The sequence below is a fragment of the Aspergillus novofumigatus genome, assembly GCF_002847465.1.
Source record: "Aspergillus novofumigatus IBT 16806 chromosome Unknown P174scaffold_5, whole genome shotgun sequence".
Classification (NCBI taxonomy): Eukaryota; Fungi; Ascomycota; class Eurotiomycetes; order Eurotiales; family Aspergillaceae; genus Aspergillus; species Aspergillus novofumigatus.
In genome coordinates, this window is record NW_020194278.1 from 203,304 (window position 1) to 229,115 (window position 25,812).

At 47.2% G+C, this 25,812-nt stretch overlaps 10 protein-coding genes across 10 annotated transcripts; 5 read left to right on the forward strand and 5 right to left on the reverse strand.

The window, feature by feature from the left end:
- Window positions 1–309: 309 nt before the first annotated feature.
- P174DRAFT_372900 (uncharacterized protein) lies at window positions 310–645 on the reverse strand (the record flags this gene model as incomplete). The annotated part of the gene is made up of 1 exon (XM_024822463.1): window positions 310–645. A coding segment is annotated over one exon (336 nt), but the record flags the coding sequence as incomplete, so codon positions are not given.
- A 1,490-nt stretch (window positions 646–2,135) lies between these two features.
- P174DRAFT_431760 (uncharacterized protein) lies at window positions 2,136–2,486 on the forward strand (the record flags this gene model as incomplete). Its single annotated transcript, XM_024825713.1, has 1 exon — window positions 2,136–2,486. One exon carries the CDS (start codon window positions 2,136–2,138, stop codon window positions 2,484–2,486), a length of 351 nt encoding a protein of 116 aa, XP_024680927.1.
- Window positions 2,487–4,212: 1,726 nt separating this feature from the next.
- Window positions 4,213–7,310, forward strand: P174DRAFT_431761 (uncharacterized protein; the record flags this gene model as incomplete). The annotated part of the gene is made up of 15 exons (XM_024825714.1): window positions 4,213–4,336; window positions 4,399–4,570; window positions 4,630–4,852; window positions 4,905–4,979; window positions 5,035–5,123; window positions 5,149–5,306; window positions 5,371–5,471; window positions 5,524–5,654; window positions 5,711–5,828; window positions 5,885–6,002; window positions 6,058–6,322; window positions 6,384–6,438; window positions 6,498–6,723; window positions 6,781–6,950; window positions 7,002–7,310. The coding sequence occupies 15 exons, from the start codon at window positions 4,213–4,215 to the stop codon at window positions 7,308–7,310; spliced, it is 2,334 nt and encodes a 777-aa protein (XP_024680928.1).
- A 1,022-nt stretch (window positions 7,311–8,332) lies between these two features.
- Window positions 8,333–10,673, reverse strand: P174DRAFT_512954 (putative dynamin family GTPase; the record flags this gene model as incomplete). Its single annotated transcript, XM_024831932.1, has 6 exons — window positions 8,333–8,611; window positions 8,638–9,684; window positions 9,747–9,879; window positions 9,936–10,189; window positions 10,239–10,511; window positions 10,566–10,673. The coding sequence occupies 6 exons, from the start codon at window positions 10,671–10,673 to the stop codon at window positions 8,333–8,335; spliced, it is 2,094 nt and encodes a 697-aa protein (XP_024680929.1).
- A 2,189-nt stretch (window positions 10,674–12,862) lies between these two features.
- P174DRAFT_460915 (Con-6 family protein) lies at window positions 12,863–13,256 on the forward strand (the record flags this gene model as incomplete). Its single annotated transcript, XM_024829943.1, has 3 exons — window positions 12,863–12,903; window positions 12,960–13,115; window positions 13,166–13,256. 3 exons carry the CDS (start codon window positions 12,863–12,865, stop codon window positions 13,254–13,256), a joined length of 288 nt encoding a protein of 95 aa, XP_024680930.1.
- A 351-nt stretch (window positions 13,257–13,607) lies between these two features.
- Window positions 13,608–15,600, reverse strand: P174DRAFT_407857 (putative MFS monocarboxylate transporter; the record flags this gene model as incomplete). The annotated part of the gene is made up of 4 exons (XM_024824150.1): window positions 13,608–14,725; window positions 14,849–15,211; window positions 15,273–15,373; window positions 15,429–15,600. 4 exons carry the CDS (start codon window positions 15,598–15,600, stop codon window positions 13,973–13,975), a joined length of 1,389 nt encoding a protein of 462 aa, XP_024680931.1. The 3' UTR covers window positions 13,608–13,972.
- Window positions 15,601–16,715: 1,115 nt separating this feature from the next.
- Window positions 16,716–17,805, forward strand: P174DRAFT_371471 (alpha/beta hydrolase; the record flags this gene model as incomplete). The annotated part of the gene is made up of 2 exons (XM_024822381.1): window positions 16,716–17,132; window positions 17,206–17,805. 2 exons carry the CDS (start codon window positions 16,716–16,718, stop codon window positions 17,803–17,805), a joined length of 1,017 nt encoding a protein of 338 aa, XP_024680932.1.
- Window positions 17,806–18,954: 1,149 nt separating this feature from the next.
- Window positions 18,955–20,752, reverse strand: P174DRAFT_431765 (uncharacterized protein; the record flags this gene model as incomplete). The annotated part of the gene is made up of 9 exons (XM_024825715.1): window positions 18,955–19,324; window positions 19,376–19,406; window positions 19,455–19,491; window positions 19,542–19,922; window positions 19,998–20,176; window positions 20,229–20,320; window positions 20,373–20,545; window positions 20,605–20,630; window positions 20,719–20,752. 9 exons carry the CDS (start codon window positions 20,750–20,752, stop codon window positions 18,955–18,957), a joined length of 1,323 nt encoding a protein of 440 aa, XP_024680933.1.
- A 943-nt stretch (window positions 20,753–21,695) lies between these two features.
- Window positions 21,696–23,213, reverse strand: P174DRAFT_407862 (putative O-methyltransferase). The gene is made up of 5 exons (XM_024824151.1): window positions 23,131–23,213; window positions 22,931–23,075; window positions 22,862–22,876; window positions 22,676–22,802; window positions 21,696–22,615 (listed from the first exon to the last, which is right to left on the reverse strand). Exons 1-5 carry the CDS (start codon window positions 23,176–23,178, stop codon window positions 21,832–21,834), a joined length of 1,119 nt encoding a protein of 372 aa, XP_024680934.1. The 5' UTR covers window positions 23,179–23,213; the 3' UTR covers window positions 21,696–21,831.
- Window positions 23,214–23,496: 283 nt separating this feature from the next.
- On the forward strand, window positions 23,497–25,690 carry P174DRAFT_407864 (putative MFS transporter; the record flags this gene model as incomplete). The annotated part of the gene is made up of 8 exons (XM_024824152.1): window positions 23,497–24,059; window positions 24,122–24,271; window positions 24,330–24,499; window positions 24,563–24,587; window positions 24,639–24,973; window positions 25,020–25,124; window positions 25,171–25,384; window positions 25,441–25,690. The coding sequence occupies exons 1-8, from the start codon at window positions 23,863–23,865 to the stop codon at window positions 25,688–25,690; spliced, it is 1,446 nt and encodes a 481-aa protein (XP_024680935.1). The 5' UTR covers window positions 23,497–23,862.
- Between the last annotated feature and the right edge of the window lie 122 nt (window positions 25,691–25,812).

Genomic DNA, 25,812 nt, shown 5'->3' on the forward strand with positions numbered 1-25,812 from the left:
CGTTTAGAAATGGATTTACTGTCATGTTGATACTCTCACTAACAATATGTAAATTCCTGCATTCCGCTCATAACAGATCATAAGTCTAACTACCTGGCTCTCAGCTTTACACGTCATGTACCCATCGTGCACTTCTTACTGGCCTGTAGGGTTATCAACTTGCCATGAGCTGAAGACAACTAGCACCAGGGATAAGAGTAAGGTGAGCTAGGAGGGTCTTCATGCAGCCCATTAATATATGGATCCCCTCATGGCTTATTTCTTCCTCAAGGATCCAGGTGTTCTTAAAATGAAGAGACTGAAGTGAGCCTACGTGGAGCTATATGTATTCTTTAAGAGTGGGAGCAGATAGCTAATAGTTTGCCAGCTCAAGGTGATGGAGAATTGGAGATACAGCAAGGATAGCTGATTAATGAAGGGCATTATTGCTGGGCTGTCTATAAGTTGTAGCTTCTCCACCTTCTGCAATGCCTTGGTGGCTAACTGTTGTAGAGGATGATCCTCTGTTGGCGCTTGAGAGTAGAACCCACTTATCTTAAAAGTGTGGATGGTCATGTTGTTTTCCTGGGTGACTGTGATTGCAGTCAGTAGCTTTTCTAGGTGGTTAGGGAATATAGGGTATCCATCCAGGAGCATCTGGTTTGCGAGTGATTAGAATTAGTCTTTAATGCCATCTGTGAAATATAATTAGATGGTGTGGAGATTTATAAAATAGGGTAATAAAGTGACTAGGGCCCTAGTGTCCTGATTAAACCTTATAATATGCTGTTGCTCATCGCATTAGAGATGGAAATATGACAATATTATTAAGTATAGGAGGCATTAGCTCTTATAAATACTATACATGCCTATCTGATCCTGAGTAAAATTGGTTAGAGTGTAAAGATAAGAGTGAAATGTATCCTAATGACTGGTAACTATAGAGTATAATATCTGTTAAAGATTTCCTTCTATAATATATGCAGGGAACTTATGGGGGTCAGCAAGAGTGGAAGCCTTGTAACTAATTGTCTTCAAGTAGGGGGTGAGGTAGGATCTTGATACCTTTAGCAGGCGGTCTAATCCAATAGTTAAGAATCCAACACTGAGGCATTAGAATAGTAAAGGGACACATAATCGTTGTAATAATCTGTTGACACCAGATAGTGATATCAAGTCTGCGCTTTCTGGAATTGGCGATATGATAATGCCTAATAGCTCAATTAGCAAACACTCCAGCCTGCTGGGGATCGAATTCAACCCCATTAATATCGGATGTTACATGTACTCAAACAGAATTCAGTGCGGTGTGAATACATGCACCATCGCCCCATATGGGAGACTCAAATGCTGCTTATATTGTTTGCGTTGCTATCCTACCCATGCTAATCAGGGTAGTATAAAATTACACGTACAGTATAGAGACAAGTGGTCAACAGCAATACAGCAATACAGCTAACATAGCTACTAGGCTGGTTAATACTTAATAGTATGTTTCCATATTTACGATACATGGAAAAAGAATGGGAAAAGAATGAACAAAGAATAAAAAAGGAATCAAAAATGAGTCAAAAAGAGTGAAAAAAGAATGAAAAAAGCTTGATTAGCCAAATTCAATTTTAACTAGGATGAACAATGCATAAAGCAGGAAGTGTTTCATTGAAATGATGTAAATCTAAATGAAGCAGTGTAACAATTTTTTTTTCCTTTTGTCTCTTTTCTTTCCCTTTCCTTTCGCTGAGAACCATCGCATAAATTGTTGAGTAGTAAGCCAGCAAGGCATGGAAATAGCCAAAGAAAGTCTGGGCCGGCCTATGCCTTGTTACAACGGGCCTGTTAAGAGCAACAAGACTGCTCACTCAACCTATCAGAGTATCCACTGGTTGTCAATTACTCCAAACAATCTTGAAGCTTGTAGATCTGATAATCTTTTTTAGCTAATCTCTTAGATTTCTTACCTACTCTCTGTTTGTTGGTATTAGAGACCTTAAGTTAACATGACCTTCTGGGTTTAGGCTCTAGACTAGATTTAGAGGTTTCTAAATTAGCATCACTCTTAGAGCTATTGCTCTCTTGCTAGTGATAATAAGAGGAATGCTTTTAATGCCCTCTGTGTTGAGATTTCTTCCTTAGCTGGGTTAAATTTGTATCGCGAAATGTATGGGGAAGGAGCTGACGTGGTTGTCCCGGGGACAATGGAAAGCTGGCTCGTTAAAAGCAACGACAACAGCCAGGACATTATTGCTCGCTTTGCAATCCACGCGATCCTGCCTCCCGAAGTCAGCGGGGGAGAAAGATTTAACACAGCTGATAACTGTCTCCCATCGAGCTGGTCAGAGAAGTGGCCCATCATTTGCGAATATTTCGGCTCACGAGGAGTTGCTCCAACGAATGGATCTGGGCCGGATCCACACGGCTTCAGTGAGAATCGGAAGGAGTGGTCGAAGATGGAGAAGAAATATGGCCTACAACCGGACGTTTCGGAGAAAATACTCGGAGTGTCGTGAGATTCCCAGTCTTCATCATGACCACGTTGAATTTTGCTCGACAATTGAATTTGGACAAGATGCATCAAGCTTGGGGCATGGCAAAGGAAGAAGTAACTACTAGGGACGCATGGTACGCTGCATACAATCACTTCCGAAAGGCGCGCATTATTATTTTTTGAAAGATGCGATTTGAATTAAGTATTTATACAGCTGATTAGTTCTATAACATTGACTTTTTGTTTATAATGACTACATCTCACTCCCTCTGCCCTCCCTAAGGTCACATGAACTGCACTGATATAAAACATGAATCTTGGCTCTTTTATCCTTGCTACAGTAGAAACCTTTTGCACACAATCGTCAAAAGTAGAATATCTCATATTTGATATGGTAGCTTAACTCTGACCTTGCCTATTTTAATATCGCCTTCATATTTTTCTAGCGCTACTGCTTTCGTATGTATGCATTGCTATTACTTGCAGCCAACACCCTTTGTGAGCTGCCTACATCATTCGCAAAACCGACTACCACACTTACATTCGACCATTTGTACGGTTAAAATCTCACCCTCATTGCATCACCACTCCCACCATCCTACAGTCCATGCGCATCCGCAAAATAGGTGGATCTTGGTTAGCGCCTGATCCGACCCACAGCCACCTGCAGATGGACCATGCTTAACCCATATGGGCAACCCGGTCCTTAGGTGCATCTGCTTAGAGCACACTATTGGTCTGTTTCGTCCAACTGGTTCGTGTTGGTGTTGGATACCACAATCTCCATCATGACATAGTGGACATATCCTGCAATTACCTATCTGTCAAGTATTCGGACACCTTGAGGCGTAATCAGCTTATATGGATAAAAATTACCCATATATCATACTGCTCAATGGCATTGACTCTGTTTAAATGCCTCCGACGTCATGTTGTGAGGTGGCTTGATGATTATCACTGATCCATATGCTGGTGAGTGCAGTATTTGGCATGGCCTATCTCTGGTTGCCTCCCGCCCGGGGCGAACCGCTGATCCAACATAAATGATGCAATTGGTGCTATAAAAAAAGTAGATCTTGACATCACACTGATCACTGCTCATGCACAGTGGGTTCTCAAAGAGTGGACTCATAGTAGGACTGAGACCTACAGGGCAGAGAGTGTTTGTGGGCGCCTATAGCTAACTTGGGCGGCCCTGAAACTAGGTGGAAGGGTCAGTTATGCACTGACAGAGCGTGCCATGATTCCAGGAGCCAAGCTTAGTGCGCCGTATTTGTATGGAGCAAATCAAACTAGTAAGTACCTTAATAACACTTAAGTTATGCATTTTTTGGCATGGGATCTGCTTTTCAACTTCAGGTGCAATACTACCAAATGTTTAATTATTCCACGCGACTGAATGCCTGCGTGCTGTGATCTGCAGGCCTAAAAGTTCGGAGGATTGAAGCTGAAACCTTTATGCCCTAATGACAATGAAGATCTATTTCCTGTACGTTGCTTCCCGGTTCAGCTCTGGCGGGGTACTGTCGATCGCAGGCGCTTAATTCGTGGGCATCTGTGGGAATTGACTTGTCAAGAAGTTAGTTACTAACAGTGAGTGACTGAAATGTTTAAATACGGGCTCATCCCTCGCCTTGGGATTTAGAAAACGGAGGCAAACAATCTCGGCTCAATTCAATACCTTGGACTCTTGCCAAATCAACACTTATCTTAAGATTCCGATTTAACTTGGTGCTTTCTTTGTCATCATGCCTGCTGATACAAGTCAAAGTAAGGGAGCTACTTCCCAGCCACCGACAGACGCCAAAGCGGACCCCAAACAGCAGAAAACCTTGAAGGAAATAGAGGGTCAAATTAAGGAATCGGAGGAAGGTGAGAGATGCCGGTTGTCGTTTGAGCAGCATAAGTTCCCCAAAACTAACCAATGTGTCAAGCAAACAAAACCGACCTCCAAGCCATGTTCAATATCTATTTGTTTGATAGTGTGACCAAGACAAGCCAGATGGAAAAGTTCGTCACCATCGGCAGCATCAAAAATGTCGAGGACACAACCTTGGCCGATATTCGGAAGAGTTTGATCAGCGAGAATGCCCTGTCCTGGAGACAGTAAGTTGACCACCTACACGAGGTGTGACTTACATAAACACATAATAACTTGTGGATAGAAAGTCCAGCAAGTTCTGCAATGATGAGGGAGCTGAAGTGGACGACAAACTTCGCTTCGATGTGTACCTGGACTTTCTCAACAGCAGCGAGGAGAAGCCCAAAGATGAAGAGGGTTCAACTGATGACAGCGGAGGTAATGGTAAGAGAACAAAGGGAAACGATGGTCGTCCCGTGAGAATACCACCTGGATTTTTGACCAAGTACTATGCTAATCTCGAGCTGGTAGATCACTCGGGAATCAAACGCCGGCAAATCATACAAAGTCTACTTGAAGCTGCGTAAAATCCCAACCGAGTTGGACGAGACCACCAAAGATTTCCTCAAGGAGAAATTAGACATCTCGCTCAATGTAGGTGCTCTGCCATCACTCACAGATGCTTGTTTATATTGACTGCCGTACTTAGAAACCAGGGTTGACATCAGCCGATGTCAACAAGCTTACGAGCTCCTACAATCACAGCAATTTCCAAGCTCTTGCTGGCAAAAACACCACGTAAGATACTAACCCCCGCGAATAGTATTTTACTGGGACTGAGGCAAGCTATAACCAGCCATCCGGCGGACATGGGTGAGAGAGAGTGGTACATCGTCCTTCAGAACAATTCCATTCTCCATGGCAACTATGTGAGGGAGCTAGTCAATGGCCAGAGGAAGGTCGAACGTGCCATGTACCCTGGTACGTGAATTCATAACTTTAAAGGATTGACTGACTTGTGACTGATATCTGACTGGCGAGATAGCTTTTGCATTGAAGCCGCGAAAGTTCCATGACTTTGAAATTGTCTTTAATAGTGGTGGCAAGGACGGTGCTACCCATTCAGCTAGTGACAATGAGCCTGTGGTATGTGTCCCCTTCTCTTGGTCGCCCTATGCTAATTTTGTACTATCACCAGGTGCATCACCTGAGGATTCCTAGATTTCTTGTACAAGATGACTCTTACATCAATGTCTCTGAAAATAAGACATCAGTGGCAGACGCAATTGCCGACAGTTCGCTCTCTGAACATTCAGCTGAGGTCTCCGTGTAAGTTTTCTATGAGAGCACAGGTCCCACATACTGAATCTTGCTAATAAGTGCAGGGGGGGAGGAGCATTCGGCGTCACTGCTGGTGTAAAGGTCGGGTACAAGTCGCAAGCAGAGGTCAAAACAGCGTCGAACACAACTTCAGACTCTATGCGCATGACAATCACATATAATGTGAGTTACCTAGGCTTTCACATTCAATACGGTCGCTGAGAACCGTCACATCATAGTTTCCCCGAGTTGTCCTCGAGCTTGATGGGGAAAGCCTTGATATCTCAGACGAATGCAAGAAGGACCTCGAGAACATCTCTACGCCCGAGGCAGTGCAATTCTTCAGAAGAAAATATGGTACTTTCCCTAATACCTCTGTGCTGCCCCCGCAGGAAGTGCTAAATTATCACAGGGACTTTCTTTGCCTCCCGGGTTGAATTAGGTGGACGCCTCCATTCGTCCGAGAGCAGCGATTCCTTTGCACAAGGTAAAGTAGAAGAAAGAGCCCGGGCACTGAAGATTTCTGCTGCCGCCTCCTTCTCTTCTACATACGTTCAAGGCTCTGCCAGCGGTAGCTATGAAGATTCAAGCAACCATAGCTCAAATCGCCAGAACAGCAGCTTGAGCACTAATATGGCATGGGAGGCGAAGGGAGGTGATACTTTATTGTGCAACAAGTGGGTTGCTCCGCGAAAGCTTTCCTATGAGTTTGCTGTGAACTGACGTTTTGTTACATAGCCCTCCTGCCTGGTGCGCTACGGTGGCGTCTTACTACAATTGGAGGATCTCGAAGGTAAGTTCCTCATCTCTGTCAATATCACTAAGCCATAGCAGTGCTAATAGTCCTCACAGCAAGATGACCTCCTTTCAATGGAAGACATGATATCACTCATTCCAGGCTATGAACACGTCAAACAGAAGTTCAACAACTTGGCACCCCTCAAGGAGAGCAAAGTGGCAATAACTCCCCCTCTCCCTAAGGAGTGGGATGGCTGGGTCACATTTTGGTTGAAGCACCCCAATGAGAGCCTATATCCAACTGTCTGCGACAATCCCTCATCCAATTCTTTGGGTCTCGGTCAGTGCAGTCACATTATTTCCGGGTGGACAATAACTAATATTTATATATGTTCAGATTCCACGTTTATAACACCAGCCATGGCTCAATTGCTCGCAAACGCCGCCTCGAATTTTGCCTCGTCGCATTCCGTTGAAATGAAACCATCACTCGAGGACGATTCGCAGATCTACCAAGCTGGCACCAAGTTTTATGAGGTCTATGATGGAAAAACCGTCCGGTACAGGGTATGTCTCTTGAACCTGCACTAGTTCGTGTCATCATTCTAATGCCTATAGTTCAAACCCGGCTTCCAATATGTTGTCTGGAACAAGAAGACCAACATGTACCTGGGAGCGAAGCCTCCTATTCCTGGGGTGACCCAAAAGTCCGAACTATGCACAACGAACTGGGCGAATAGCTGCACCTTCAAGTTTACGCATGCCTTCCCAACAGACGAGATCTACATTTCGAATCGCGATCTTGTCCGTGTGGAAATCTTCGATTCTCAGGGAAAACCCATAGGCCCTCTGAAGGATATGCCACCTCTTGGTTCGTATGGAACAAGCGGTGATATTTTCCAGTTCCGTTACTTGGGTGAACCTTGAGCAGTTCTGAACTTTGAGAGATAAGTAGGGGTTTGTACTTACACTAGACAGCTGTGAGTAGATAGTCATCGCTTCGGCTGTGCCAGAGCAAGAGCTTATGACTGCCAGTGCTTCTCTATTCAAGTGGTGTGGATGGTGTTGTACGGGTATCTGAAGGTCTGCGGATCCTAGATAGGGCAATCGCGAGACAACCGAATTCCCATAAACTCTGCCCAATATAACTATCTAATTATAGAGGAGAGGGTTAAGCATCGATAAGTATAAATTTATTCTCTATCATACAGCTATTACCTATTACTTCACCAGAACCTTCATAGACATCCTAAATTATCTACTGTTTCTGTGCAACATAACTCCACAGGTATAGGCTACTGTGGTGTATTAAGCTGGTATTGATTGAGCTCATGTATTGTACTGTAAGATATTGTTTTGATGATGTCCTCGACTGGCAGGGTGACAACAGGAACAGCTATTAGACCTATGCATCACTCGTGCAAGGTTTGAGTCAAAGATGGAGCACTATGCCAACCCGAGTCCTGAGACCTATAGTGGACATACAGAGTCTTTGGTGATCACTGAGGTACAACTTTATGTAGCATGCTTACCATTGTCAAAGCATAATCATGAGCTTTAGAGATGGTTTATATGGCGAAAGACGTGATTCGGCACTATCATGATTGACTTAGCCATGAGCCGCATACAATTTTATAGTCCCTGATTCTTCTTAATTTGGGTCCGTATGCCTGCGCGACAGGGCCTCTCCAGCATTCGTACAGAGGTTACTATTTTTATATGAGACATATGGTCATCATGATCATTGTCAATTTGTATCTGGCTTGAGTGAGTGATGCTTGATGAGCTCGTTTGAACCACAGTGGTTATCAACGACTGGCTACAAATCTATAAAGCAGTACTTGATGGCTCTTTGGACGAGGGACACAAAAGCCTCGAGAAGTCGTTCTTATACCATCTCCTTTTACCCTTCAATTCATCCTAACCTGACTGTTGCTGCGTAATCCGTGCTAGAGTACTCTCAATCTCTCCCACTTTTCGAGCGCCTGGACATATCGAGACCGCACCTTTTCCAGCCTCGCGCGCATACGAATATCCGTTTCATCTTCCCCGGCCACGCTATTCAGCTCTCTGTCATCCAGATTTGCAAAGGTATTGACAGAGACAGTGAGCATGGGGCATTTCGGTCCCAGCACATGTCTCTCGACGACCTGCATCGCTACATTGTCAATGAATCGGTACAGTGCAATTTTGTAGTACGACTCCAGCCTGGCACGGACAAAAAGCACCTGGCTCAGCAAAGTCGAGATAAAACGTGGCTGGTGGCCCCGCTTATGGCGTTAGGGATCCCCTCACTCTCCCCGTTCGTTGCCATCGTCGACTTCTTCCCGAGTAAGATTTCGCCTCGTTGTTTATCTGCAGCTATCGTCTCAGAGATCAACAGGGGATGGCGAGTGACGAGCGGTCGGGCTTGGTTATCCTCGATGAGCTCCAAGAGAGCCGCATCTGCATCTCTGTTCCACTCTGCCAGCGTCTTCCCAATGATGCGACTCACTTCAAGTCGCACTTTACTATTGGGTATGGCTATCCTCGAAAGTACATCGTGGCAGTCCTTTGTGAGGTCCTTCACGTCTTCAACAAAGCTCCGAGCAATCCTCTCCCAATGGGTTGTCAGCTTCCGAAACATCCTTTCCTCCACATCTGGGTGAATACTCCCTGGGAGGCTGCGCCCCTCGCTGATTTTGGCTTCCTTGTATATCTCGGAATACATACCAGGGGCATTCATGACCTTTTCTTCCCACTCTTCCGGATTCATCGAGCTGAGAATTTCCAGGTCGTCCTGATAGCTCGAAAAGAGAATGGGCATGTTATCTGGGTTCACCATCTCCTTATAGAATTGATCAAGACGACGCTGCACTCGGTATCGCAGCATGATCCTCGGATCCTCTGAGGGTACATCTTGATATTGGCCTATCAAACTCGCATTGGCCAATTTCTGCATTTCATTGCAGAATTGGAAGACGAAGTATCTCTGGGCTTTGGGGCTATCACGGGCCTCTCCCATTCTGCTAAGGTCTGACTCGCAGTCCTGAAGTTTGCGACGGATTTCCGCAATGATCTGGGGCAGGCCTGACTGTATCTGGGCCCGCCGCTCCTTGTCGACGTACTTGATCAACGAGCGTATGCCTGTCCTATCCTTGCCCACTCCCTCCCAAGCCGGCTGGGCGAACTCCTTTAGTTCTCGTTCGTCGCGCTCGGCGTCTGTGATATGAGCTTCGGCAGGTATTCTGTTCCGCAATCCGAACCAGCCGTGGTCGAGATGAGGAACAGTAGGCAAATCATTCTGTAGGAGTTTGACCATCTAGGATATGGGAGCACTTAGCAACATAAGGCACCTACAAATGGCCGGGCGGTTATACATACCCAATCATCGGAGCCTTCCTGCTTGCGATCGCATTTTGTGAGCACGCCAATGCATCGGCTTTCCAGTCCGGGTACATCTTCAATCAATTCGAAAGTTTTGTGCCGCTCCACGTCCACATTGTCGATAACCACCCTGGACCCAAGTAGTTAGCATTTATCATTGACCACGGATCTCGTCTGGCTCTGTACAAAACGATGTTCCGCTCATTCGCTAGGTAGCTTCGAGCCAGTTCCCAAGCAACTGCCGCATTAGGCTGCGCATGTGCCTCCTCCTCTGATACACCATTTTGCTTCTTACTTTTTTGCCCTTTCCGAATGAGACCTGGGAGATCGACAATCGTCCAGTGCATCTCGTCCGGGCCGGAGCGCTCAATTCGGAGTGTGGCGTCGCTCAGACTCAACTGCTTCCCTGGCTTCTGCTCGCCGAAAATGCACTCCGTGGCCTAGCTGCATCAGTGATGAGGCAGATCAGTCTTTATTTGTTCAACGTACCTCCTCTATGATCTCTTCCATCACTTCCGAAGTCAGCTCTTCCTTTTCGATGATAAAGTCTTGTATGCGAAGGAGAAGCGCCTCGTCATTTTCGGACAGTCGTCCCGGCACAATAGTAGCCTTAACAGGATATTTATTTGAGGCGGAGGTCTGCCTGAAGGAAATCTGGATTGGGAAACGAGTGCACATGGTGTCCTTGACCGGAAAGGAAACCTCGGTTATGGCTTGGAGCACCGAGCTCTTACCGGTGCTCTGGTCTCCCACCACCACAAGCTGATATCGTTAGCCATGGCCATGTCACCATTAAGCTGCGGGCACTTAGCCTACCTCGGGCAGATCAATTGTGCTGCTTAGCCCTAGCTCCTGGAGCTCATCAATGAAGGCCAGCTGCTCTGAGCTTTCGACTCCGACAAAGTGGCGCACTCGTTTTCCCATTCTGGCGGCTTTGATAGGATACTCACGATTGCAATGCTGTTACGGATTCTGCCTCTTCCGTTGTTTTCCTTGTCCCGGTCAAGGGGAACCCGTCGAATTTATGTCCATACTGTACGCGGCCACTCGGAACTTTTGTCTGCCGTTGCTTTTCTCAGCTCCAGCCTTGCCGCAGTCGCGATGCATTAGTAGGTACACTAACAGCCACTAAACTTGGATCCCAGTACCCGTGAGAAGCGCCTATTTGTTGCTAAGTGAGTAGCGTGCGGTCCGCGCCGCAACGATCAGTGACTGTGGACTTCACCCCTGATACGAGTAATCCCCTGAGTCCCATGTATCCACATAGCCACGAATAGGGTCAATAGTCTCATTAAATTTGTTCTCAAGTCCCACTCTTGGGTCGACTTGCGTCTGGCCGGGCTCGGCCTTGTAGGAACAAGAGCATCGGTGAGCGAGAACTCAATGACACACACATTGGAGGTCTGAATTTTTGAACGACCAAAAAGCTCCATAAAATCTAATAGAGGCGCCAAGCGACTAAAGGTAGAATGTAGCGGTAAACAAATGAAACAAGCAAATAGAAACACCAGTCCATCTTCCCTTCAGGCACTGATTTTGCGCTAATTAACTGAAGACGCACTGTTCAAGCAGATGTCGTTGATGGTTGCTTGGGCTTATAAATGTGGGCATGGCTGACACTCATACAATATTAATGCAGTTAAAGCTGCAGCACCTATGAGTTTCATATATCCCACTGTACCGAGTCTGTGTCAGCGGGCATGGAGACCGCAGAATGGACTTGGATACCTACGCAAAGGTTGGATGATTTGCACTATGATGGCGTTCATACACGGCTGCAGGTTTTGCATAACTAGGCATCAACACCATGTGTAAAATATGCTATTATTAGGGAGTGCTATCCGCGTCTCAGCAGCACACCAAAACCACCATGTACCTTAAGTCTAATATCTTAGGTATTTACTAGGGGTAACTATATTTAAGATAGTAATATTAAAATATTAAAAGAAAACATCTTATAATTAAAAGCCTTTTATAAGTTTTACCTGAAAATTAGAGATATAAGAATATATGAAATTTCTGTCTTGAAAGCCTCTTTCTTAGGGAAAAATATAAAGAGAGATTATTCTATTATAACACTTATAATCTTAGTTTCTGATAATAAGGAAGTAATAGAAGATCGATACTTATATATCTAAATAATAATAAACTAGAAAAACTAAGAGTATACATACCTAGACTAGATAATCTAGATGTACCTTTCTATGGCATCGCCATATAAAAGGTACATGGTCGTTTCACTGTGGTTGGTGGTTTTGGTGTGGCTCACCCTTAACGCGGAGGGTGAGCGTAAGGCACAGATACAACGGTTGAGGGAGAATGAGAAATGAGTCAGCTGAAGGGACCATGGGTCTTTCAGATGGCTCTCAGGAAGCTCTACTCTCTAGAAGATGGTTGGTTTTGACCACAAATATAGGCTTGGGTAATATATCCTAGCCTGGGGCAGCTTCAAAGAGAAGAGCGCAGAGTTATCCCTCGGGGCCAAGATGATGACTTGTCAGACAGGTCCTAATCGGCATATTGGCAGGATCTGTTCACTATATCATTATTACTCTAGGGGTCCCTAATTCTTCAAAGATACGCCCGAAGTCTGGCTAGAAACCTGATTTCGGAAACTTCGGATATATCTAGATAGACTTTCACTCCCCGATCGACCCATCCGACGCGCTAGCCCTGGCGTGATTCACCAAGGTGCGTATTCCAACCCAAATATTGTGATACGTCAAATCCCATGACGTCGACGATGTTTCTGAATGATGTACCTCAACCACAAAGCGAAGAATGCAGCCCTGGAGCTGGACAGTGTCAGTGGGGTCATTTGAGCCTGATCAATCATCACCCGATGAGGTTTGATTGACGTTCGGGAAATGCAATTTGTGGGGTCTCAACCTCAGCGATTGGTTGTTTCCGCGCTTCATTCTATACAAAACCAGGTATGCGAATGTGTGGAGCCCCGAGTTGGGGTTTGATGACATGCTGACATCAGCTGTGGCGAAAGGGTACAAGAAGATATAAGAAGCAACTGCATTACTTTTTGCATTGACTGGATGAACATTCAAAGAGAACGCAAACGCACAGTTGATTATACTATCAGGAATTCTTTTCAAAGCACAATGGCCGAAGATCGCATCAACGCCCTCCGTGGCTACAAGGCGTAGGTTGATCCTGTTCCGACCCTTCGAAGTATTGAGTCGCCTAACAAGATGGTAGTACCTTGAACAACCCCAATGTCTCAGAGGAAGCCAAGCAGCACGCTCGGGATGTCATTGACAACGAACTGGGCGGCGACCAGGCCCAGGATGACTTCTACCAGCAACGAGGTGACGACCAGAAGGACCCTAACAGAGTCCAAGCTGGATTGAAGGCGTATGTTCCCGCCCGTGCACGCCGAAGTTTGCCAGACTAACTTCATCTAGTGCCACCCGTAACCCTGGTGTCTCACAGGAGGGCAAACGCAGCGCTGCTGAGAAATACAAGCAGCAGTTTGGTCAGGCTCCGGATGAGTAAACTACTCTGCCGGTTTTGATTGTATTACAGCCACCAAGTGTATATTAGCATCTACAATAATGATATTCGAGCTATATGAGATGAAGCTATCTACGCACGAAGCAGAAGATAAGGTGTTTGTCGCTCTAAGCCTAATCTGGCGGCGTAGGCGAGAGAAACAATGAAATCTATCATTGGGGCAGGGGCTTAGGCTTGGGTGATTGATAGGAAAAGTTGATGGATGATGGATCGTCCTCCTTTGGAGGTATTGTTTTGTATGGGATCTTTGAAATATTCATATTCTACTCGCCACATATAGTAGCGAGAAGCAAAACCCAAGTGAAGTGACCCAAGACGTGGCCTTCTCAAAGACGAAATTCCTGACGTCCGGGAGGATCTCATGGGGTGCATTAATGACGACTAATATATTCATTACGGCCGTGGCGAGGGTCAATGATAACGGGGACATATTCGTCCAACAGCGAATTGTAGGCATTGTCAACCTTGTCAGATTGTCTACTCCATGGGAAATACCGAAGGTGGAGGACCCTCCAGTGGAGGCCGGGAGCCCAATGTGCCTCCGGGAAAGACATGATTGGAGATCATCAGTGGTCCGCTGAGCACGGCGCTAATCAAGCAGGGATTTTATTTCATCTTCAAACCAACAATAATCCTGGAATGAGTCGAAAACCCAGAAAACCAACGTCATGTCCTGCAGTCAAACATACAACCTGCTCTCAGCAACTCACACAGCGCACGCCAGAGCTGATATAACCCCACATCCAGCTCCAAGCTCCGAAAACTGCCGTGATACCAGTGAAGAGAATCAAAGTCCCATATTGAGTGCTAAAGCCAGTTCCAGCGTTGTTGGTTTGCGAGCCACTCAGCGATCCCTGCTTGATTAGTGCCGTGCTTAGCGGACCACTGATGACATTGCCAATTCCCCGCCCTCCCGCCAGCAAACCAAAGACTAAGCCTGTCTCCAAGGAGGTGGAAGAGTCGCGCTTGATTTGTTTGATCGCACCCGACCAAGTGGAACTGAAACCACCCGCGAAGAATCCATAGAAGATGGAGAATAGGGTGAGCAAAGCAATAGCCGTCTGAGGCGAATCAGACTCCGGAGATGATGCCATGCCCCATAGAAGGAACACGGATAGTGCTGAGCCTATCGAGGAGAAAAGCAGAATATTCGACACTGCGAAACGATCACAAAGCATTCCCATGCAGATACCACCGACAATGGAAGTCGCGTTGAAGAGCGAGACTAGCATTGTGCCCATCGTTCTTGACAGACCAACTGTGGTGGTCGAATAAGATGGCAGATACGTGGACGGTAAGAAATATCCAAAGCTTTGGATGATATTGCCTGCCTGGAGCGTCCAGAAGGCGGCCAGGCGGAGGAACCTGAGATCCAAACGCCGGGCTGATGCAGAAGGCGAGACAGGGATTCGAGGCTTCATGAACGGCAAAGATACTAGGGTAGTAAGCAACTGTCATTTGTGTTAGAAATGGATGCAATATGACAGTTACAGACGCTACCGGAGTCGGTTCGCCTCCGTTGCAATAAATGTGCAGTTGGGAACAAAAGGAAGCAATGAACCAGGGCGTCATACCGTAGTGACAGTCCAAGCTCTGAAGGTAGTGCTAGAACCGAATTTGCGTAAACAAGCATTCGCCGCAAAGGGCAATGTAACGCCAGTTACGCTCTTGGCAGCCCACATGATACCGAGGGCAAGCCCTTTTTTCTGGATGAACCATTGGTCCATAAACAGAGACGAGGGACTAAACATGAGCGCATTGCCGATGGCGCACATGATACCCTGAGTCGCAATGAGATGCCATACCTGCCGCGAGAAGGACGATAGAAGCGAGCCGATCACGGTGATACATAGTCCTGTCGGAATGCACCAAGCTTGAAGGTGTGGATACCGCGTCAAAAGGGTAAATGTCACAGGTGATAAGAGGTACAGAAGACCCTAGTTAGTTGCGTTAGACCATATTGAATCCAATGACATGTGTGTGGCGCTTTTTCAATACAGTTGATGTAGTTCCCACAGTAGCAAGGTCGCCTTTATTGCCCTGTAAGACATCATGCGTGCTGTAGTATTCCTGGAAAATACCGAAAACAGTCGAGAATCCTGGCGTGTCAAGTTAGTCGTTGACAAACTCTGGTCATTCGCGCTTAGTGCAAACCCCAGACTGGTAGCTGAATGAGACAGCATGATGCGAGGAGTTGCCAGGCAGCTTTGCCTCCATCTGCGGGGGGCAGCGAGGGTTGCTCTATCTCTGACGAAATCACGTCATGGGAAGAACGACGGGTCGGTATCTCGCTGAAAGAGATGATCTCGCGTTCGGTAGAGCTCATGGTTGCCAGGCATACATATGTCTGATCAAAATATGGCGAATGGAAAGAATGTCTGAATCTGAAATCTGAAATCTGAAGCATGATGTGAGATGATGTCACGTGGGCAGTTGCCCCTCTCGGACTGATCCTTGACTCACAGCAGCTGCAGATCTGTCTAGATGTAGACCAAGAAAGGCACAGGTTTACGAGCTGCTATTGGCCCGGCGAAGCCAGCACCTACAATGAGCCCTTGCACGTATGTCTGGGGGCCGCGGAGGAACCAGATCCCAAGATGTCTAGTTCTTTGGATCAAACTCATGTTTATCACTGGTTGCAATAAACACAGTGGTTACTGGGGAATCAGTGATACTGCCCATGGTTAGCGTGAGTCTAGTATCAATATCGAATTATCATATAGTATCAATATTGAAGCATCAATATCAATACCAAGTACTCTATACCCCTACTGGTTAATGATTTGATATTGATACTATGGTGCTTCAATATTAATACTACATAAATATTCTGATGTTTGCAGAGATATAAGCGAATAATCGTCTCTCTCAAGGGTTAGTATGAAAGTAGTGGAGGATATAAATGTAGATTAACCTTTGATAACCACCATTGGCTAAGAATATTCCTCAACCGCCACCTACTCAACCACCTAGACATTGACTCAGTTTAGATATGGACTAAAGTGACTATAATTACTGTATTTTTTATATAAACATGCTGGACAGGCCCTAGGCTGCTAGTGCCTGTGTGGCAGCAGCAGCAGTGTGGTGGGAGGTAATCATGGTGATAAATTTATTTTAGCCGGTTTGTACAGATAATAGTCCGCCATAAGAAACGGTCTGACATACTACCCCGCTTCCTGCATGATTACATAGCGAATGGGGCTGAATCTTTAGCAAAAGGGAACCCGTATAATTCTATCTCTGTGCTTATGGAGATACTGCTTCTGAGTCAACCTTTTTATTTTCTCTCACTGATCGACAGGCCTTCTACCACCATTAGATCCTTAACACGATCCTGTGAGTCAGTCATATTGGAGTATCAGGGCAGTTAATACGCCCTTCCTGTCAGCTATTGATAGTTCCTTTATGGAATACGGTCAGCAACTCCTTGCATCTACCATGTCTCCAATATCGGACTTGAAAGCATATATTTTCCGACTATTTGCCAGCTTCACAGCCACCTATAACCCAGTCAGCGCTCCAGCAGCTCTTACAGATGAACGTCCCAAGCCCCATTTTCGTACGGACAACGACAGTTCGGACACACTCACCCTCCCAGATGGTCGAAATGTCGGTTATGCACAATATGGTTCGCTGACCGGAAGGCCTATTTTTTACCTACATGGCCTCCCAGGCTCTCGCCTAGAGGCTGCGGGTTTTGATGAGCTGGGCCTAGAATTAGGCGCCCGTGTCATTGCTGTGGACAGACCTGGTATAGGATGGAGCTCACCACACCCCGATCGAACGCTCCTTGATCATCCAAAAGACTTAGAATCCCTCGCGAAGCACCTTAAGTTGGATCATTATAGTGTTTTGGTACGGAGAGCGTATTAGTCCTGAGAAGGCCCGAGACTGTTTGCTAACACCGTTTGCTGGCGCTGCTGGATAGGGAATATCAGGAGGCGGACCATATGCACTTGCTTGCGCCGCGACATTACCGCATGAAAAGCTTAAGTGTGTTTCGATTGTCTGCGGCCTAGGGCCGCCTGACATCGGTATGAGTGGAGCAGATTGGGTGCACAGGCTTGGATTCCCACTGGGTTTTCGCTATGCGCCTCTCAGCGTTGTCCGGTGGTTTTGGAAGCTAGAGGGGTCAGGGCGCTTAGATCTCAGTGACGAGAGGCGTCTTGAGCTTCTGCTTCAGAAGCCAATCGCTCATGAGAAGGACAATGACTTTATGAAGACGGACTGGCCCCGGTTATCTTTGCGATCGACTCGAGAGTGCTTCGCACAAGGGTTCCATGGGGTGTGGCAGGATGGTAGGTTGGTGTGCATGGACTATGGTTTTCGAATAGAGGATATTCGTCCTGAACTACCTATGCAACTATGGTATGGGAAGCTTGATACTTTTGTTCCACCAAATCATGGTGTGCAGATAGCCGCCCGGCTGCGTGGTAGAGCATATCTCAGGCTGGAGAATGAGACACATGCAAGCATTGTGGTGAACCAGATGAGGGAGATATTGGAACATTTAGTTAGAAGCACTTGAGCCAGCCTGCTTTTCCATACTGATTTTCCGGCATCTCCAAACCAAACCTGCGTCACTGGGCAAGGATCCATGTACCGAGGAGTAAACGGATCTAGTAGTCCATCAGAATTAAATTCTATTTTCTTAACAACTTCTGGATATATTATTTTCAAAGGAAGCTCAGAGGGTGACAGCACCCTAGAGAAATCAATTGTCTAGTGTCTGGTACGTCCTTCTGCAATATTGGTAAGGAAAGTGACCTCTAGGCCCTTCTGCTCTTCAAGACATTTAAGAGAACTTTAAGATAATTTGTTAGGATCTGCTGGATCTTATAGAAAGTTTCAGGCCTGCAAAAGTAGAGTTTCCCAGCACGGGCCTATTGCTCCTGCAGACGAACATCATGATCTCTAGAGGACCAATGGCTCCCATGACTGGACACTCTATTCTTGGAAAGAGAATCGATGTCCGCAGGCTTACCACTCTTGCTCATAGCAACCCAGCAGGCATTCCGTAGAATTGCACTATATCTCTTGAACCGAGATTGCTATGTTTGAGAAATATACATAAGGGAACTGCCACCTGCCATCACACAAGACCAAAGTGATTCCTGGACCAACTTATGGTAAAATCCGATTGAAATTATGTAGTGGAATTTTTTAGACATGGCGCGGAACCAACGTGATTATCTCTCATGCTGCATGAGGATCTGCCCATACTGCAGGACAAACTATTTTAAAGCCAGCTGTGTCTAAAACATCCCAAAACTTACACCTCCTGGGCAAGGAACTAACTGTCCGTTCCATTGTCCCGGTACGTGAAGGCGACCTCCTGGGAGACTTTGCTGGTATGATTGGCTTTTCAAACAGCTTTAATCCTCGATAGTATCCGAGGGCCAACTGAGAAGCTTTAGGCTTAACTACGCCAGGTCACCAGACTATTGAACAAAGAGGCGAGTCCTGAAGCCTGGTGCCATGCAATTGTGCGTCTGCAAAGGCAACTGATTTATGAGGAGGATGAAACACAGCCCAGAAGGTCGTGGAGTGTATCTGTCAGGGATCTTGAGCCACCGCTCGTTCCAGAGATAGTCTGGGGACTCCCCCCACCCGGAGAGCAGTAACAAAGAATTCTTTATTCCCGCTGATAGGGCGAATGCCTAAAGAAAGCTGATACTCAAAGGACCAGTCTCTCTGTCGAAGCCTTATCCGAAGACACTTGGACCACAATCTCCGTTCGAACAGTCACCCCATTAGAGCCATCCTGCAGGTCACTGCTGCGATGTCTATGGTATGCTCTACTGCTGGCTCTTTTCCACTCATCATCCGTATGTTGGACTGCCTCCTCCGCTGCAGAGACGGACATGACCACCGCTCCCCTTTTTTGCGTATGCGGTTGTGAATCCAGTTCCAGGCCCGGGTGGCTATTCTTGGACCGACTGTTGGACCAGTAGCCACCACTTTGTCCTTTGTCTGTTGACGCCATTGACACGAAGAGACGGATCATCGGCGCGAACGTGGCGAGGAGGATGCTGTAGTTCTCTATCCTTTGAAATGTCAGACCACGCTGCACCAGAGGAGTTTGAAAGTATACTTACTTGACCCATAGAATAAAAGGGACAGTGTTATCTGAGGACCGTTAGCGTCGCCTCCAACAATATGTCCAGTAAGACTCACGTGTGATATCGTTCCGCTCTCCAAGGGTCTTGAGCAACTACTCGATTGGGTCAGCGATGGGAATAATCCTTCTCGACGGCTGCATACATATGTTTTGACAATAGAAGCAATTCCCGATAGCAGCAACGGCCCGCTGAGGCTAATAGTCTGCCAGATCCGACGAAAGAGCGCCTGTCGTGGCATTCGCCGAATGCGACTGAATACCGGCTTGTGCTGTGCTTGAGCCGAGTCCGTTGCCCTTATTGTATAACGCCACAGTTGGACCGCTGAAAGTGCCGTCAAAAAGAAATCGATCGTCGTGTTGAAACCTGGCCATCCATCAGTACGATGTATAGTGGAGACGGCAGCTGGTGTTATACCACCCTGTACGAATCCTATCGTTGTTTGTACTGCCGGTGATTGGCAGATCACGGAGCCATCGGCTGGTGGGTTATCCCACATGTAGTGGAAATAGCTGACTCGATTGACCTATTGTTGTTACCAGGGAATTGCACCGGTCAGCTATTGTCAGGAACCGGAACTAGGGAGGGGGAGTTCACATACCGCATGGTAGGGATTGGGGCCGCACTGCACGATAATCTGAACGGCAGTCACCGAGTTCACCACGACCTGTATTGCCATGCATACGATGATGGATAGGCGGATCTGCTTATCAACGCTGCTAAAGCACGTGTAAAGAAAACACATCATGCCGGAGCGACTCAGCATGGAGGCAGTGACAGCTAGATGACAGACCATGAGTGTCTACATCGAATGATAAGGAAAGCCACTCACCTAGAGGCTGGGAGATGAACTCGTTCTTCAATGCTAATTTTCTTTCCGCATCCGACAGGAACCACATGTGCCTCCCGAGACCATTTTTAAAGCTTGTCGATGTGTCAGAACAGATCAGGTGAGGGTTCTGGCTAGAACACTAACCTGCGCTGGATAAAGACCATGTGGGCGATATCAAACGCATATGCACTGCCGTATAGAATGTCCTCCAAACCCCATACTCTTTCGGGGGAACTAACACGAGGCAGCATCCATCGAATCCATGTCTTGGTTGTATACCGAAAGGCCAACGCTAGTCCTGCAACTCCTGTCAAAGCCTGAGCGCGATTCTATCAGTCATCTCTCCCGTGCGTAGGGAAGGATAGTAGCAACTAACCCACGCTGCATAGATGTACGGACCAGCTGTTTGAAAAATTGGCTTAAGTATCAGTATTCCATCTATACCTCGCTCTCTGCATTCGCAACCAAGAGTCAAAGGGTAGACACTCACCGTAGTTGGTATCGTTCTCTAATGCAGTGGGCATTTTATTGCCAGGGCTGAGCAGTGCTTTGAGCAGAGTTATTCGCAGGGCAACTGAGGGGACGCGTGTTAACAAGAATAGGTATATATTTCCGTGGGATTCTAAATTTCACTGAACTCCTGACTAGGAGCTTTGAGCATATTTCGAACAGGGAAGAGGGAAAATAGAGATCTAGCATATAATGAACCCATACGCTTGGCTTCAACCATTACCGTACAACAGGGACAGTCGAAGAGGTGATTTTGACACAGTGTCTGTTGGAACTGCAGGCCTCTCGTACTCGTCACCAAGTTGCTCCTGACCAGCATTGATGATACCCCTGGTTCATACCACGATCACATGCATCACCTACCAAGACAATGCGTTCGGGAAATAAAGCAGGGATGATTGAAGCAGCAATAACCAAAACCAGATAATGCAAACAGACCATGGAGGAAATCGTTCCGGAGAGTAGCCCGTCGAGCCTATTCGGGGCTGGTCCGATAAAATCGACTGATATCCGGAAGTTAGCCAATGCCGGGATGGTAAATATCAAGGGAGCAAGGTTCGACTCAGGTACTTGGAAGCCTCCTTAACAGTGAGCACTTCTAGGATAAATAGGCACACGTCATCCTCATTGGTATATGGCATCCACTATGTGCATGGGTCAACGAATCTGCGCTGGTAGTGGGATTAAACTACAGGGATGATACGCCACTAAGTATCACGGTCTTCTTAGTGGACTTTGCAGTGATTGAGACTTATCCCTTCTAGGGATACGAAGGACAAGGACAGTATCAGGCCACAAGCAAATCCCGATTCTGGACCAGCCTTAGTTGCAGGAGAATTTAGAAGCCGTCGAATTATGTTGCCACAATTAGACCGAATCAATCCCACACATATCCACAATTTCTTCCCTGTTCTTTACAAAAGGTCTACCAGTTATAGTATTTTGCCGGAGTCGAACCGCACTGTGGCAATTAAGAATCATTGGACAACAGACTTGACACAGGGAGATATCCATCACCATAGTCTGGCAGAGACAGGGATCATAGAGACAGTGGTTCCATTAATCTCTATTTGCCGCAGTTGGAAAGTAACATCTAACTAGCAGAGCTTTCTACCTTCCTCATTTCGATCAAGCCCTCTCCAAACGGCGGATAAGCCTCAAATGTCACCCGAAGCCCAGCCAAGTCAGCCATTTGATGCCATTCTGTCGAGCTTCTCTCTCGACCTCCATACAAGGCAATCATGGCAGCGTGCATTTTCGCGTAATTGACATTCTTGGCAAACTCATGAATCAGCAGTCGCGAGTGAGGAGCCATAGCATCCGATATCTTCTTCAGCAAGCGCACGGCGTCCAGGTCCGGGAGATTGTGAAGAATATGAGCCAAATGGTAAACCAGCGCCCCCTTGATCGGTTGGGGGCTTTCATCCTTGTAGTTCCAAGTAGCGAGGGTGACCCCAGGGATATCGGTGATATCATGGTTGAACTCTTGGACGATCAAGCCCGAAGTCCGAAGCTGGGGAAATGCAGCCTTGAAATCGAGCAGCATCTCGCCGCGACCTCCGCCGATGTCCACCATCGTGAGCGGGGTGGAAGGATGCGCATCGTTAAGGACGGATTCCAGACCGTACCCTAGGGCTTGGAGACGGTCAGGAGCAGTGTTTGTTTTCATAAACTTGCCCACCATGAAATGGTTAAAGCTGTCCATGCGGCCTTCTGTAGCCATAATGGAATAAGTATGTTCTTTCGCGAGCTCTTCTTGGCCCATTGATTTGTAGGCAAATTGGAACGGTGTCTCCCGCTCTTTGAATGGATACTGAAAGTTCTCTGCCTCGAGTTTTCGCATCAAAAATGCACCGGCGAGAAGGGCTTCCGTGGTACTACTAACAGTTAGCCATGGAGGTCCAATCAATGGAAGCTGAAAATAAGATCAAGCGTACAAGTGCACAGCTCCATGTTGGGCGGATGGAGTGGCAGCCAGATGCTTGGTTATGGCATTGGCACGGTACAGATTCTCTCCGGCAAAATCAACAAAGCCAAAACCGGACATGGCATACAGCGTATCCTCTAGACGAAGAAAGTTAACGCCGATTCGACACGTCTTGTCTACTTGGAGGTCATCTCACGAATCAAAAGTAAACCTATGTCACATATTAGGACACGTGACATTCATCAGGACAAGACATGGTACTTACATGGTATATCCTGTCTTGTTTTGTCGTCGGACCGTTCTTGGAGGGCCGTCAAGACATCTTGTCCGCTCACCGGCTTGTCAAGATCTGCCAAGATATCGAAAAGCTGAAAGCGAACCGCAACAGGAACAAAGCCGAAGGCCGCAGCCTAAATAGTCAAGCATGAGTTATCGCATACCGGCTTCCGGGGATCTTGAACCGACCGAGGTCACTGTGCTCGCAAGAGCTGCAGCAGCAGCAGGCGAAGACATGATGCTTGATGGAGGAGAGGCTAGCGGAGTGCTGCTGCAGATAGCTGCGGCATGGAATAGATATCTTGATCACGGTCTCGCAGCTTGTGTGGAATTATCCCATTGTTTTTGGCTCCTTTCCTGATCCGCAGTAAGATTACACTAGAGGTACATTAAAAATGCCGGTTGCGCACTAACTTAGACCAGTTTCAACATAAATTAAACCTACAAGGTTGCGTCTACCTGATCCCTGCTGTCACTTTCAGGCTAAGCAGTACTAGTATTCACTATCAATTTAGTGGGCTGCGCCGTAAATTGGCTGCCCCTCATCATCATGACCATTTGCTGTGATTGCGCCTCTGGTGATAATCACTTCTGCGGTCGGTTAACCGTCTAGATCCCATAGAAGACAGACCGGCCTGGACTATTCCTTGCCAAGATAATTAACACGATTGAGTCGTCCAGGTGGTTGCTTGCGCAAGGCTTTGTATCCTCGTCCTGGACACTATTGGGCAATTCGAACAGCACATTCCTCCGGCCGCGTGGCGTCTCTTGTTGGTAACTGCCTCCTGATAATTTTTCCGCTTTCTAGTCATGTCGAGTCCTTGTCAGACTTATATCGTATCCTTGTTGTGACTCCGCTGTGCAATTGCATCCATCCAGAACCTCAGATCTTGCACTGTCTTGCCTGCCGAGTTGCACATCATGAGTGAGACCAGGTTCGAGGACTCAGTCAATGCAGGCGAAAAGCCCAATATGAGTACAGAGGGTACTCAAACAAAAGTAGAAAGTCATGTTACCGAGATTGATGACGAGGATGGCCGAGATCCCCGGAAATGGAGTCCAAGGAAGAAGCTTCTTGTGTTTGTCGCACTCATGTCAAGCTCTATCTTGGCTGATGGGTACGTTGCTGTGGGATTGCATAATCCCCATGTTTTACATGCGCTGATCAATTCCAAAACAGAGGGATGACCTGGGGTGCGACATTGATCGTGCCTCAAGCGTTGGAGTGGGGAGTCAGCGTTGATCATTCCGCGACCAGTATGAACTACGGCATGCTGTTACAGGGTGTTGGTGGTCTGATGGCCATACCATTGATAGAGGCGTATGGACGGTATGTCTTCGCTTAGTCCATCAGTGGCAGTAATGACGGGTGCTAACGCCAGGAGTAGCCTCCCGGTGTGGTTGTGGCCGCAGTTCGTCACCACTTTCATGGTCCTCGGAGCGACGTTATCCAACAACTATAGCACCTTCACTGCGTTTCGCTCTCTCCAGGGTCTCTTTGGCACGATCCCACAAGTCGTCGGTTTGCCGATTATTCATGACATGTATGAGCCGAAGGGTATGCAAATTTCGAACTCATTCGAACCAATTCAGCATGGCGGTGGCTAACAATTCATCTCAGATTGGCCTCAGATGATCAATATCTGGTATGATCGGACATGAACATATTTACATCTGAATCTACTAACTGACTTCAGGGGCACTACCTTCTTGATCGGGCCCTTTCTAGGCCCTGCCCTGGCCGGATATATCGGTGCCGGCAGCAATTGGAAGGCCTCGTTTGGCGTTCTGACGGCTTTCTACGCGCTGTCGACGGTCCCGATCTTTCTCTTCGGATACGAGACTTACTATGCCAGAGGACATCAATGCCAGCGAAATTCGCGCCTCCAGTCAATGGTTGGAATCAAAAACCACAACCTACCGGTCGGGCGCACTCTGGCCTACTGGACCAAGACCCTTGCCATACACATCTTCAAGTTCCCGCTCCTCTTGACAGGAATTGCAACAATGGTCAACTTTTGCTGGCCGATCGGTGGGTTCGAACTCCGCAACATAAAGATATATCTGACAACTGCAAGGTATAACTGTGACCGTTTCCACGTTTGTTGCGCAGCCTCCGTACCTTTTCAACACAGTCCAGTCGGCATCACTGCGATGGGCCCCAATCATCGGAGGCTTACTTGGTGAGTAGCCTCCCGAGATCCTTGACCGAGGTCCTGACCGTTATAGGATATGCCTTTGGCTACTGGTTTAATGGTTGGATTGAAAACTCTCGCCAGCAGACGTGGCGTCCCGAGTATCGACTGCATGGTGTCTGGGTTGCCATTGGAGTCATGGCTTGTGGACTGCTCACATACGGCATGACCCTGAACTACCATAAGCATTGGATTGGTCTCGCATTTGGCTGGCTAATGGTTGTGTTTGGCATGATCTCCAGTACAGTGTGAGTCTGCCTTTACCCACAGTATGACCTGATGAGCTAATTACTGTATGCAACAGCTCGATCACGGCATACAATCTGGAGAAATATCCCGACCAGTCAACAGTAGTCTCAGCCATCATCAATGCCTGGCGTACAGCCAGTGGCTTCTCAGTCGGATACTTTCAGCCCTCCTGGATCGCGAAAGACGGGACTGCGGCAGTTTTCGGAACACAGGTGGCGGTAGTTGTTGCGGTTCTGATCCTCACAATCACCCCTGTCATAGTCATCGAAGGACGGAAACCTAAACCCACCATTGGCGAGGCATGATTGAGGGCAGAGATTCTTCCTCTGTTCCGTCCATGTTGAGTTGGCTGGTTGGCTCATGAGGAGTCTAAGAATAATACAACGTTTTCCTCTGTTCAATGTGGAGTCCTAGAGCCCCGTCGTCG

Bases quoted from the DNA above. Each gene is read 5' to 3' on its own strand.
- P174DRAFT_407862 (XM_024824151.1), bottom strand. From the start codon at position 23,178: ATGTCTTCGCCTGCTGCTGCTGCAGCTCTTGCGAGCACAGTGACCTCG. The intron at 23,076-23,130 runs GTCGGTTCAAGA...TTGACTATTTAG, and splicing joins TTGCGAGCACAGTGACCTCG to GCTGCGGCCTTCGGCTTTGT. The intron at 22,616-22,675 runs GTACGCTTGATC...AACTGTTAGTAG, and splicing joins CAACATGGAGCTGTGCACTT to TACCACGGAAGCCCTTCTCG.